General features: G+C 39.8%; 1 protein-coding gene across 1 annotated transcript in view; it reads right to left on the bottom strand.

Annotated features, from left to right (window-relative positions):
- The window catches only part of MTMR9 (myotubularin related protein 9), a 96,677-nt gene that overhangs the window by 46,110 nt on the left and 35,567 nt on the right, over nucleotides 1–15,000 (bottom strand). Inside the window, exons 4-6 of the mRNA XM_082620303.1 lie at nucleotides 6,617–6,790; nucleotides 3,653–3,870; nucleotides 2,599–2,760 (exon numbers count right to left, since the gene is read on the bottom strand). Coding sequence (XP_082476429.1) covers nucleotides 2,599–2,760; nucleotides 3,653–3,870; nucleotides 6,617–6,790 — 554 coding nt within the window. The remainder of the gene's footprint in view (nucleotides 1–2,598; nucleotides 2,761–3,652; nucleotides 3,871–6,616; nucleotides 6,791–15,000) is intronic.

The following is a 15,000-nucleotide window of genomic DNA, read 5'->3' as shown; positions in this document are numbered from 1 at the left end:
TTTTAAATAACTCAGTTGATAGGAAGATATCTTTGGAAGTTTTTGTTGTGTACATATACTAGCCCCTGGGAATTAAATACTGTTGTCAGGGCTAGGTTTAGAAATTTGACCCAAAATAAGCATGCAAAATGCTTTCAAAAAAGAAAAATCACTCTGATAAACTGAAAAACATTATAAAATCAGTAACTACCAGTAAAATTATCTGTTGTTCTTCTTGGTTATAAGTATTTCTCATTTTATTCAGAGATGTATGTTTTTGTTGATGAAATTGTTGGTGTGCAAACATTTAAAAATTAACCCCTCAAAAGGCAACTGGGGTCACATCTGCCCTCTTTTAAAGCAGCAGCCTAGATTTTTTTTAATATAGAAGGATAATGTATCAAAATATTTCATGTTCCATCTTACACAAGAGTGGGGCAAGTTTTCACGCTTTCCTATAGAAAAAGTTGTTAGCATATATTAATGTGCTCCCAGAGTCTTCCTTCAGCTTTCTGAAGCAAACAAGGAGTCCCTTCTGAAACAACCAAGGGATGGACATTTTTCCCTGTGAAATAGATTTGCTCTCCCAGCTAGAAGTTTGTATGTTAACCATCCCTGATGTTACTTAAACCAAAAACAACAACAACAAACAAACAAAATAGCATAGAAAATATCAGAGCAGAACAACAGCCATTTAAAGATCCAGGAAAAGATCCAGAGACATACACTCAAGGGTCTATCTGTGTTATTCCTCAATTATTTCTTACAAAAATGTTGGACTCTCAGCACTGCCACTGGGCTGTAATCAGCACAACACAGGCAACTTACTCTGATTTTATTTTTCCTTATCTATAGAGGTAGGGTAATAATACATAACAATTGTTGTTTGGAAGCTTAAAGGAAATTATATGTGTATAGGAATTTGAGACATGACTGAGGCAAATCAACAAAGAATAATGCAGGTAGACTTAGAAGTTCAATCCAGGAAAGAAAGAAAAAAGGTGACTGAGGTGGACATGTGGTTTATGAAAAGCAACGTGCCTGTTGATGTTTGAACTGTTCCTTGAAGACAAGGCTTTTGTGCTACTTGAGATACAGAAAGACAAAATCAAGGAGAAATAGCTCAGTGCTCCTTGGACTGCTCTGGCCATTACTCCTGGCAGGGCTTCAATACCAATTGAATGTGATGATAACAGTCATTTAGAAAACAGGAAGGAATAAAAGAGACAACGGAAACAAGATGGGAAAGAAATTAAATTTAAGGCATCCTTTTAAAAATCTGGTTTGCAGAAAACCTCCTTTCAGTCTTTCTCCTGTCTGCTTTCAAGTGGAGTAACTGATGCCTTATCGAGGAGACATCTATTCTCTGTGGAAGCTAATGAAGACATTAGAGTAGAGATGGACCAAGACAAGGACTTAGCCAGCTCTTCTAGGGCCTGTTGCAGCATCCTATGTGAATGCAGATCGGGGTTCTAATTGAAATTCATGTTTATATGGGTTCATTTTTAAGCAAAGTGTTCTGTCTTTGAATTGGCTGCTAGGAAGTTAAGCACCCCCCTCCACCCCATCTTTGCAAGTGTATAAGATTTTAAAACGACTTCCCCTGGTGGTGCAGTGGTTAAGAATCCACCAGTGCAGGGGACACGGGTTTGAGCCCTGGTCCCGGAAGATCCTGCATGCTGCGGAGCAACTAAGCCTGTGTGCCACAACTCCTGAGCCTGCCTGCCACAACTACTGAAGCCCACACACCTAGAGCCTGTACTCTGCAATAAGAGAAGCCACCACAATGAGAAGCCCGCACACTGCAACGAAGAGGAGCCCCCGCTTGCGGCAATTAGAGAAAGCCCGCGTGCAGCAACGAAGACCCAACGCGGCCCTAAATAAATAAATAAATTTAAAAAAAAAGAACAGGTTTAAAATGAAAAATAAATAAAATAAAATAAAAGGGCATTCTAAACTTCTGCAACACCTTATACCAATCCTTCTACCCCTGTTCAAGTCTTCAGCCTCAAGCAAGTCTCAAGGACTAGCAACTTTCAACTGAGTGAATAAACTAAAACCACTTCATATACTTCACATCACTACCATCCGGTCTTCTCAACTTGAGATCCAGATATAACTGCACATATCAAGCAGTTTGTAACAAGATAGCTGAGACATTAGAAAGGATCATTTACTGTGTAACAAAATTACATGTTTCCTTTCATTGCTATTTCAAAAGTTCCTTGAAGGCCAAGTTTGGCCCTCTAAGGAGAAATAAGAAAACTTTTCATTCTTTTTCAGTCTAAGAAAAGGAAAATTGGTAGATTCACATTTTAAGGATTTTTATAGAAAAAAATACATCCTTTAGTACTTAAAAAATTTTTGTCATGGAAGACATGTATATGTACATGGTTCACATTCATTCAAGACACATTATCAATTAAATGCCAGACTCTACACACACACTTCACTGACACTGAATGGCACTGACTATCTTCTATAGTTATTCGTAAAATGATGTGAACATAAGATACAGACAGGCGTGAACAGTAACATAATACACAACCACAGGTCTGGATGGAAGCGAAGTCTAGTTGGTGTGAGTGCCCCGCTCCAGAACCCGGAGATGCACTTTACCTGTCGAGACACTGAGCTGCCAGACAGGCAGTTGTCAGAATCTCTTTGATGTGAGTCAGCCAGTTGGAGGCCTCCAATCTACTGAGCCATCGGTCCATGTTATGTGTTTGGTCATTACAAGCTTCCACGAGTTTGATTAAGCTCTCCTGAAGAATGTGATACCTTTCAAAAACAAGAAAAAGTTAAAAAGAAGAAAGAAAGAAAACAGCACATAGAACAATGAAAGAAGAAACCAAATCAAAAACTCAGCCCCCAATATATATCCAAGGGAAAAAGCAGCTCAAAATACTATAAAAATATTTACCTTGCTATATAATAACTTACAGGGTTAAAGACTGAAAAACTAATATTTAAACATGATTGTGAAATGCTTAAATGCCTGCGATGGTAAACTCTTCCTCATCTGAACAGATTAAACCCAGTTTGCATAACTGAATTACCTGACTGAGGAGAGGGCCTCAGCACTGCTTCTTGTGACGGGTCACACAACAGCACCAGTAACATCTGTGTCCCGTTCCCACAGAATCAACTCTGGACACCGGTACTGCCAGCAGGGATGCCCAAGGCCAGCTCAGATCCCATTGTTTTCTTAGCTCCAACTCCCACCCACTCACCCACCCAGAAGCAATTATAAACCTCTAATGGCAAGCATAAAGGAGATGATATAGGTAGAGGAAACAAGGTGTGAAAATAAGTGCGTAGCAGGGAAATTAAACGTCTAAGTCTTTTTGACTTAGGAAAATATAATTAGGCGTACCATATTTTGTCAGTAAGTTTGGTGACTCTGATCTACAAGTAGAGGAGCAGACCTCATGGTGATGAAATTTCAGAGCTAACAGAGGAAAAATGCTATCTGATCAAAACTCACTTCTGAGCATCCACCATTAAGTGTTCTGCTTATCTTATAAAACACAAGGACAGGATATCCAGCCAATTTTTTGACTCAAGTTAATATGAAGGGTCATTTGAAAACTTGTGATTTTTGAACAGCTAAGGCTCACTCACTCTAAATATCTTCAAATAAGAGTCCAGTACTGCCTCCCGAATCTTTTACCTCTCAATGTACTTATGAATCCGCCTCCACTGGGGATAATGAGCTTCTTGTTCAAAGCCACCTCCTTTGGCTCTAGCTTGCTGAGCTACGTTTAGAGGTCGGGTGTCAATGATGTAGCCACGCTTTCCTGCCCTGAGGGTAGCATTTATCAGCTTCTCATCTTCTTTGCACCGTCTCCCATTTGTGCCAGTGAGTGGCTGACCACTTCGCATAATAACCTACAAGGACAATAGAGTCTAAAATTTAACAGTAGCTGCTTTTTAAAGTTTCTGCAAACAGAAATGAATTAGCTAGATTAAGAGTATCTCAAAAAACAATTCTGCGAGGAGTCATGTACCACAATGTTCATTGCAGCTCTATTTACAATAGCCAGGACATGGAAGCAACCTAAGTGTCCACAGACAGATGAATGGATAAAGAAGATATGGCACATATATACAATGGAACATTACTCAGCCATAAAAAGAAACGAAATTGATTTATTTGTAGTGAGGTAGATGGACCTAGAGTCTGTCATACAGAGTGAAGTAGGTCAGAAAGAGAAAAACAAATACCGTATACTAACACATATATATGGAATCTAAAGAAAATGGTCATGAAGAACCTAGGTGGGGCTTCCCTGGTGGCGCAGTGGTTGAGAATCCGCCTGCTGATGCAGGGGACACGGGTTCGAGCCCTGGTCTGGGAAGATCCCACATGCCGAAGAGCAACTAGGCCCATGAGCCACAACTACTGAGCCTGCGTGTCTGGAGCCTGTGCTCCGCAACAAGAGAGGCCGCGATAGTGAGAGGCCCGCGCACCGTGATGAAGAGTGGCGCCCGCTTGCCACAACTAGAGAAAGCCCTCGCACAGAAACAAAGACCCAACACAGCCCAAAACAAACAAATAAATAAATAAATTTAAAAATAAATAAATAAATAAAGACTCCTGTTCTCTGTTTAAAAAAAAAAAGAATCTAGGGGCACAACAGGAATAAAGACGCAGACCTACTAGAGAATGGACTTGGGGATGCAGGGAGGGGGAAGGGTAAGCTAGGACGAAGTGAGAGAGTGGCATGGACATATATACACCACCGAATGTAAAATAGATAGCTAGTGGGAAGCAGCCGCATAGCACAGGGAGATCAGGTCGGTGCTTTGTGACCACCTTGAGGGGTGGGATAGGGAGGGGTGGGAGGGAGGAGATATGGGGGTATATGTATATGTATGGCTGATTCACTTTGTTATATAGCAGAAACTAACACACCACTGTAAAGCAATTATACTCCAATAAAGATGTTTAAAAAAGTAAAAAAACAGTGTGCCACTTTGGAGATGAATTTGATCCTAAAACAAAGAAATGTTTCTATGTATTGACAATAGTTAATCATTGTAAAACAAAAACAAGACTTGTACTTTTACACGATTTTTCTTCCTACTATCTCAAAATACTTTCACATAATAAATTATAGTTCCTCTTTAAGATCAAATATTACAATTCATTTAATCAGTGAATTAATTATCCAGATCTGGGCCTGTAATTAAGATAATGATAACAGCCTACACACCAGGAAACTTTGGCTTCAACTACATAAACTTAGGGTTGGCAGGTTTTATCAATAATTATAAAGAGAAAAGGCACCGATGGTAAAATAAAAAAAAATTTATGTACTATTATTCTTGTTTTGGGAACCACTTTCAATATCTTGAAAGCTACTTATTTATTCTTTATTCTCCAGTGGGCTTCTTCCAGTATTCCAGGACTTAACCATTTGTCTCCAAAGTCCAAAAACTACATACTTCAAAGTCTGCTTTTGAAACTTTTCTCAAGAAATCCATATCTGTTATACTGATCTATTCCCTGGCGAATGGTTTAGAATTATTTCAAGCTCATCCCATAATACAGGGGTCCCCAACCCCCAGGCCACAGACCAGTGCCAGCCCACGGCCTGTTAGGAACCGGGCCACAGAGCAGGAGGTGAGTGGTAGGCAGGCGAGCAAAGCTTCATCTGCCGCTCCCCATTGCTCGCATTACTGCCTGAGCCATCCCCCCACCCTTTCCATGGAAAAACTGTCTTCCATGAAGAGTCCCTGGTGCCAAAAAGGTTGGGGACCAGTGCCATAATACATACTGTTATCTTAACTACCTTGAAATTTAACATAAGGAAGGTCATCCAGAGGATGACAATGGCTAACTCTCAGACTGCACTTACCATGTAACTGGACACAATAATGTATTTTATGAGTTGTTAAAATGCTTTATGGTGAACCCTAGTGAAGAGAAATACTGCTGAGCAGGCAAGATAGGTGACCTGATTTATAGAAATCCCTTTATCCTAAATATCTACATTTGACTTACTACCAGGGGAAAAAGGAAAATGGAAGATAGCTATAACTTACCCACTCATTTACTATTGGATTCAAAATGAGAAGCAGAGTTTACTGACAAAGAGAAAATAAGAGGAGAGAAATAAACTTCGAAAATATTTAGGAAACGAACACACAGTGAGCACTTGCCCATTCAATTCCTGACTCCTGTGTTTACTTAAGTGGTGACTAATGACATGTGTCACTCTTTTCCCTTTTGAAAATAAAAACGTCTGTTCAATTTACCTTTCACAGGAAAATCTGGTGAGAATAATTAAAATAAAATATATACCATTATTCTGGTCAGAGAAATTTATTTTTCTACTTAAGAGTGTTAATTTTAAGTATCAACTAAACATTAGCTCCCTTTGTACTGAGTCCTAAAGATAAACTTCTGTGGGCTTTTCTAAGGTTAAGCAGCATCATGGAAAGAATTCAAAGTCATGTCCTGATCACAGAAAACACTCTACTCCTGATTCCCTAAAGCTTAAATAACAGAAGTCCCAGCAGGAGAGACTAATCACTTCAATGAACAGGTACACAGAAAAGGGGAACATTTCTAAGAATCTCAAACCAAGTCTTCCAGTCGATTAAGCAGCAGTATTTATTGTTCACTTACCATTCCATTTTTTTTATGATAATAGCTGAGTACTGGGAAGCGTCCTCCATGTCGAAATGTAGCTACCTTCCGAAGAGCTTCATCATCGATGGCTTTGGGTACTATGACAATTGGTGGGTAAGAGGGGCAAACAGCAAATTCCTTATTGACATAGCTTAACCTCCATTCACTGGTCTGAAAAACACAAAATACTTCAAAGCTAAGCAAGTATCTCAATGTCACAAAATAATCTGAAAACTTTTATAGGAACTTAGAGATCAATTTTCATACAGTGAAGAAGCCATCTCACAGGAATTTAATAGAAGGATACCTAGCCCATACTTAAATACTTCCACAGAAAAGGAGCTCCACTCTTCAGAGCCAGCTTCCTACAGTGCTAGGTATCCCTAGTTCCTAGAAAGTTCTTCCTCCTATTGAGCAAAACTTATTGCTCTGTAACTTCCTCTATTGTTTTTTACTGTGATTTCAGTACAAGTTCCCCATTTCACATGACATCTTATGGAATATATGAAAGATAGTTGTTTCTCCCTTAGTCTTCTATTCTCCAAGTTAAATATATTAAGTATATTTATGAATATCAGGGTCAACATCATCTCATTCATTCTTGTCTTGGTACCATTTACTTTGTTAATGGGACTCTAAAAGCACAGCAACAGGAAGACTAAAACTCCAGATGATGCTTAACCAGAACAGAACACTGCTAATACTTACATCAAACCCCTTGCTCATTTCTGTTATTTAAAAAAGGAGAAAAATGAGGAAAGACTGTTAACATCTTTCTTAAAGCAATAACAACTTAATACTAAGAAACATTATACTTTTAAGTCAATGAAATAATTTCAAACTCAGTATGCTAAGAACCAAAAGTACAAACATAAAACTATCAAATGACAACTTATTTCTAACATCAAAAATGAAAATCACTTAAAGACTGTAAAAAGCTTTGCACAGCAAAAAGCAAACAAAATTATGTGTAGTAAATTTCAATGTGTTCCTATAAATCAGAGTTGCCCTAACATGCTGGCCATGGCTTGTAATATGAGGAGGATAAACCAAAGCATGTTTGATAAGTGTATTTAGAAAAAAAATCCTTGACACACTAGGAAGCCCCTTCGCAGGTGGAGACTGCGGGGGGCAGATGGGGAAAGCTTCGGAGCCGCAGAGGAAAGCACAGCAACGGGTGCGGAGGGCAAAGCGGAGAGATTCCCGCACAGAGAATCGGGGCCGACCGGCACTCACCAGCCCAAGAGGCTTGACTGCTCACCCACCAGGGCAGGCGGGACTGGGAGCTGAGGCTCGGGCTTCGGTCGGAGCGCAGGGAGGGAGAGGACTGGGGTTGGTGGCGTGAACACAGCCTGCAGGGGGTTAGTGCACCACGGCTAGCCAGGAGGGAGTCCAGGGAAAAGTCTGGACCTGCCGAAGAGGCAAGAGACTTTTTCTTCCCTCTGTTTCCTGGTACGCGAGGAAAGGGGATTAAGAGCGCTGCTTAAAGGAGCTCCAGAGACGGGCCCCAGCCGCGGGTAATAGCGCGGACCCCAGAGACGGGCATAAGACGCCAAGGCTGCTGCTGCCGCCACTGAGAAGCCTGTGTGCGAGCACAGGTCACTATCCACACCCCCTTTCCAAGGAGCCTGTTCAGCCCGCCACTGCCAGGGTCCCAGGATCCAGGGATGGCTTCCCCGGGGGAGCGCACGGCACGCCTCAGGCTGCTGCAAAGTCGCGCCGGCCTCTGCCGCCGCAGGCTCACCCTGCACCCCGTGCCCCTCCCTCCCCCCAGCCTGAGTGAGGCAGAGTCCCCGAAGCGGCTGCTCCTTTAACCCCATCCTGTCTGAGCAAAGAACAGACGCCCTCCAGCAACCTACACGCAGAGGCGGAGCCAAATCCAAAGCTGAGCCCCGGCAGCTGTGAGAACAAAGAAGAGAAAGGGAAATCTCTCCCAGCACCCTCAGAAGCAGCAGATTAAAGCTCCACAATGAACTTGATGTACCCTGTATCTGTGGAATACATGAATAGACAACAAATCATCCCAAATTGAGGAGGTAGACTTTGAGAGCAAGATTTATGATTTTTTTTGTCCTAGGGTTCTATGCATCAATTTTTTGTTTTTGTTTTTTTGTGGTTTTTTTGTTTTTAATTTTTTTCTTAATAATTATTTTTTATTTTAATAACTTTATTTTATCTTACTTTATTTTATTTTACTTCTTCTTTCTTTCTTTCGTTCTTTCTTTCCTTCCTTCCCTCCTTTAGACAACGAATCATCCCAAATTGAGGAGGTGGACTTTGAGAGCAAGATTTATGATTTTTTCCCCTTTTCCTCTTTTTCTGAGTGTGTATGTGTATGCTTCTGTGTGACATTTTCTCTGTAAAGCTGTGCTTCCACCATCTGTCCCAGGGTTCTATCTGTCCATTTTTGCTTAATAATTATTTTTTATTTTAATAACTTTATTATATTTTATCATACTTTATTTTACTTTATCTTCTTTCCTTTTTTCCTTCCTTCCCTCCTTGCTTCCCTCCCTCCTTTCTTCCTTCCTTCCTTTCTTTCTTTCTTCTTCTACTAATTGTTTCTTTCTGCTTTTTCTCCTTTTTATTCTGACCCGTGTGGATGAAAGGCTCTTGGTGCTTCAGCCAGGAATCAGTGCTGTGCCTCTGAGGTGGGAGAGCCAACTTCAGGACACTGGTCCACAAGAGACCTCCCAGCTCCATGTAATATCAAACGGCGAAAATCTTCCAGAGATCTTTATCTCAACACCAGCACCCAGCTTCACTCAACGACAAGCAAGGTACAGTGCTGGACACCCTATGCCAAACAACTAGCAAGACAGGAACACAACGCCACCCATTAGCAAAGAGGCTGCCTAAAATCATAATAAGTCCACAGACACACCAAAACACACCACCTGACGTGGACCTGCCCACCAGAAAGACAAGATCCAGCCTCATCCACCAGAACACAGGCACTAGTCCCCTCCACCAGGAATCCTACACAACCCACTGAACCAACCATAGCCACTGGGGACAGACACCAAAAGCAACGGGAACTATGAACCTGCAGCCTGCAAAAAGGAGACCCCAAACACGGTAAGATGAGCAAAATGAGAAGACAGAAAAACACGTAGCAGGTGAAGGAGCAAGATAAAAACCCACCAGACCTAACAAATGAAGAGGAAATAGGCAGTCTACCTGAAAAAGAATTCAGAATAATGATACTAAAGATGATCCAAAATCTTGGAAACAGAATAGACAAAATGCAAGAAACAGTTAACAAGGACGTAGAAGAACTAAAGATGAAACAAGCAATGATGAACAACACAATAAATGAAATTTAAAATACTCTAGATGGGATCAATAGCAGAGTAACCGAGGCAGAAGAACGGATAGGTGACGTGGAAGATAAAATAGTGGAAATAACTACTGCAGAGCAGAAGAGAGAAAAAAGAATGAAAAGAACTAAGGACAGTCTCAGAGACCTCTGGGACAACATTAAACGCACCAACATTCGAACTATTGGGGTTCCAAAAGAAGAAGAGAAAAAGAAAGGGACTGAGAAAATATTTGAAGAGATTATAGTTGAAAACTTCCCTAATATGGGAAAGGAAATAGTTAATCAAGTCCAGGAGGCACAGAGAGTCCCATACAGAATAAATCCAAGGAGAAATACGCCAAGACACATATTAATCAAACTGTCAAAAATTAAATACAAAGAAAACATATTAAAAGCAGCAAGGGTAAAACAACAAATAACACACAAGGGAATCCCCATCAGGTTAACAGCTGATCTTTCAACAGAAACTCTGCAAGCCAGAAGGGACTGGCAGGACATATTAAAAGTGATGAAGGAGAAAAACCTGCAACCAAAATTACTCTACCCAGCAAGGATCTCATTCAGATTTGATGGAAAAATTAAAACCTTTACAGACAAGCAAAAGCTGAGAGAGTTCAGCACCACCCAACCAGCTTTACAACAAATGCTAAAGGAACTTCTCTGGGCAAGAAACACAACAGAAGGAAAAGACCTACAATAACGAACCCAAAACAATTAAGAAAATGGGAATAGGAACATACATATCGATAATTACCTTAAATGTAAATGGACTAAATGCTCCCACCAAAAGACACAGATTAGCTGAATGGATACAAAAACAAGACCCATATATATGCTGCCTACAAGAGACCCACTTCATACCTAGAGACACATACAGACTGAAAGTAAGGGGATGGAAAAAGATATTCCATGCAAATGGAAACCAAAAGAAAGCTGGAGTAGCAATTCTCGTATCAGACAAAATAGACTTTGAAATAAAGACTATTAGAAGAGACAAAGAAGGACACTACATAATGATCAAGGCACCGATCCAACAAGAAGATAAAACAATTGTAAATATTTATGCACACAACATAGGAGCACCTCAATACATAAGGCAAATACTAACAGCCATAAAAGGGGAAATCGACAGTAACACATTCATAGTAGGGGACTTTAACACCCCACTTTCACCAATGGACAGATCATCCAAAATGAAAATAAATAAGGAAACAAAAGCTTTAAATGATACATTAAACAAGATGGACTTAATTGATATTTATAGGACATTCCATCCAAAAACAACAGAATACACATTTTTCTCAAGTGCTCATGGAACATTCTCCAGGATAGATCATCTCTTGCGTCACAAATCAAGCCTTGGTAAATTTAAGAAAATTGAAATTGTATCAAGTATCTTTTCCAACCACAACGCTATAAGACTAGATATCAATTAAAGGAAAATATCTGTAAAAAATACAAACACATGGAGGCTGAACAATACACTACTTAATAATGAACTGATCACTGAAGAAATCAAAGAGGAAATCAAAAAATACCTAGAAACAAATGACAATGGAGACACGATGACCCAAAACCTATGGGATGCAGCAAAAGCAGATCTAAGAGGGAAGTTTATAGCAATACAATCCCACGATAAGAAACAGGGAACATCTCGAATAAACAACCTAACCTTGCACCTAAAGCAATTAGAGAGACATGAACAAAAACACCCCAAAGTTAGAAGAAGGAAACAAATCATAAAGATCAGATCAGAAATAAATGAAAAAGAAATGAAGGAAACGATAGCAAAGATGAAAAAAACTAAAAGCTGGTTCTTTGAGAAGATAAACAAAATTGATAAACCATTAGCCAGACTCATCAAGAAAAAAAGAGAGGACTCAAATCAATAGAATTAGAAATGAAAAAGGAGAAGTAACAACTGACACTGCAGAAATACAAAAGATCATGAGAGATTACTACAAGCAACTCTATGCCAATAAAATGGACAACCTGGAAGAAATGGACAAATCCTTAGAAATGCACAACCTGCCAAGACTGAATCAGGAAGAAACAGAAAATATGAACAGACCAATCACAAGCACTGAAATTGAAACTGTCATTAAAAACCTACCAACAAACAGAAGCTCGGGACCAGATGGCTTCACAGGCGAATTCTCTCAAACATTTAGAGAAGGGCTAACACCTATCCTTCTCAAACTCTTCCAACATATAGCAGAGAAAGGAACACTCCCAAACTCATTCTACAAAGCCATCATCACCTTGATACCAAAACCACACAAGGATGTCACAAAGAAAGAAAACAACAGACCAATATTACTGATGAACATAGATGCAAAAATCCTCAACAAAATACTAGCAAACAGAATCCAACAGCACATTAAAAGGATCATATACCATGATCAAGTGGGGTTTATTCCAGGAATGCAAGGATTCTTCAATATACGCAAATCAATCAACGTGATACACCATATTAACAAATTGAAGGTGAAAAAAACATATGATCATCTCAATAGATGCAGAGAAAGCTTTCAACAAAATTCAACACCCATTTATGATAAAAACCCTGCAGAAAGTAGGCGTAGAGGGAACTTTCCTCAATATAATAAAGGCCATATATGACAAACCTACAGCCAACATCGTCCTCAATGGTGAAAACCTGAAACCATTTCCACCAACATCAGGAACAAGACAAGGTTGCCCACTCTCACCACTCTTATTCAACATCGTTTTGGAAGTGTTAGCCACAGCAATCAGAGAAGAAAAGGAAATAAAAGGAATCCAAATTGGAAAACAAGAAGTAACACTGTCACTCTTTGCAGATGACATGATACTATACATAGAGAATCCTAAAGATGCTACCAGAAAACTACTAGAGCTAAACAAAGAATTTTGTGAAGTAGCAGAATGCAAAATTAATGCACAGAAATCTCTGGCATTCCTGTACACTAATGATGAAAAATCTGAAAGTGAAATCAAGAAAACACTCCCATTTATCACTGCAACAAAAAGAATAAAAGATCTAGGAAAAAACCTACCTAAGGAGACAAAAGACCTGTATGCAGAAAATTATAAGACACTGATGAAAGAAATTAAAGATGATACAAATAGATGGAGTGATATACCATGTTACTGGATTGGAAGAATCAATATAGGGAAAATGACTCTACTACCCAAAGCAATCTACAGATTCAATGCAATCCCTATCAAACTAACACTGGCATTTTTCACAAAACTAGAACAAAAAAATTCACAATTTGTATGGAAACACAAAAGACCCCGAAGAGCCAAAGCAATCTTGAGAACGGAATACGGAGCTGGAGGAACCAGGCTCCCTGACTTCAGACTATACTACAAAGCTACAGTAATCAAGACAGTATGGTACTGGCACAAAAACAGAAAGATAGATCAATGGAACAGGATAGAAAGCCCAGAGATAAACCCACGCACATATGGTCACCATATCTTTGATAAAGGAGGCAGGAATGTACACTGGAGAAAGGACAGCCTCTTCAATAACTGGTGCTGGGAAAACTGGACAGGTACATGTAAAAGTATGAGATTAGATCACTCCTTAACACCATACACAAAAATAAGCTCAAAATGGATTAAAAACCAAATGTAAGGCCAGAAACTATCAAACTCTTAGAGGAAAACACAGGCAGAACACTCTATGACATAAATCACAGCAAGATCCTTTTGGACCCACCTCCTAGAGAAATGGAAATAAAAACAAAAATTAACACATGGGACCTAATGAAACTTCAAAGCTTTTGCACAGCAAAGGAAACCATAAACAAAACCAAAAGACAACCCTCAGAATGGGACAAAGTATTTAAAAATGAAGCAAATGACAAAGGATTAATCTCCAAAATTTATAAGCAGCTCATGCAGCTCAATAGCAAAAAAACAAACAACCCAATCCAAAAATGGGCAGAAGACCTAAATAGACATTTCTCCAAAGAAGATATACAGGCTGCCAACAAACACATGAAAGAATGCTCAACATCATTAATCATTAGAGAAATGCAAATCAAAACTACAATGAGGTATCAGCTCCCACCAGTCAGAATGGCCATCATCAAAAAATCTAGAAACAATAAATGCCTGAGAGGGTGTGGAGAAAAGGGAACACTCTTGCACTGCTGGTGGGAATGTGAATTGGTACAGCCACTATGGAGAACAGTATGGAGGTTCCTTAAACAACTACAAATACAACTACCATATGACCCAGCAATCCCACTACTAGGCATATACCCTGAGAAAACCATAATTCAAAAAGAGACATGTACCAAAATGTTCATTGCAGCTCTATTCACAATAGCCCGGAGATGGAAACAACCTAAGTGTCCATCATCGGATGAATGGATAAAGAAGATGTGGCACATATATACAATGGAGTATTACTCAGCCATAAAAAGAAACGAAACTGAGCTATTTGTAATGAGGTGGATACACCTCGAGTCTGTCATACAGAGTGAAGTAAGTCAGAAAGAGAAAGCCAAATACCGTATGCTAACACATATATATGGAATTTAAGAAAAAAAATGTCATGAAGAACCTCGGGGTAAAACGGGAATAAAGACACAGACCTACTTGAGAATGGACTTGAGGATATGGGGAGGGGGAAAGGTAAGCTGTGACAAAGCGAAAGAGAGGCATGGACATATATACAGTACCAAACGTAAGGTAGATAGATAGTGGGCAGCAGCCGCATAGCACATGGAGATCAGCTCGGTGCTTTGTGACCGCCTGGAGGGGTGGGATAGGGAGGGTGGGAGGGAGGCAGACGCAAGAGAGAAGGGATGTGGGAACAGATATATATGTATGACTGATTCACTTTGTGATAAAGCAGAAACTAATAAAAAAAATCTTCCAACAAACAAAAGCCCAGGACCAGATGGCTTCACAGGCGAATTCTCTCAAACATTTAGAGAAGGGCTAACACCTATCCTTCTCAAACTCTTCCAAAATATAGCAGAGTGAGGAACACTCCCAAACTCATTCTACAAGGACACCATCACCTTGATACCAAAACCACACAAGGATGTCACAAAGA

Source organism: Mesoplodon mirus (assembly GCF_964341445.2).
Source record: "Mesoplodon mirus genome assembly, chromosome: 1".
In the NCBI taxonomy this organism is placed as follows: domain Eukaryota; kingdom Metazoa; phylum Chordata; class Mammalia; order Artiodactyla; family Ziphiidae; genus Mesoplodon; species Mesoplodon mirus.
The sequence above is the reverse complement of the archived record's forward strand: the minus strand, read 5'-3'. Positions and strand labels throughout refer to the sequence as shown.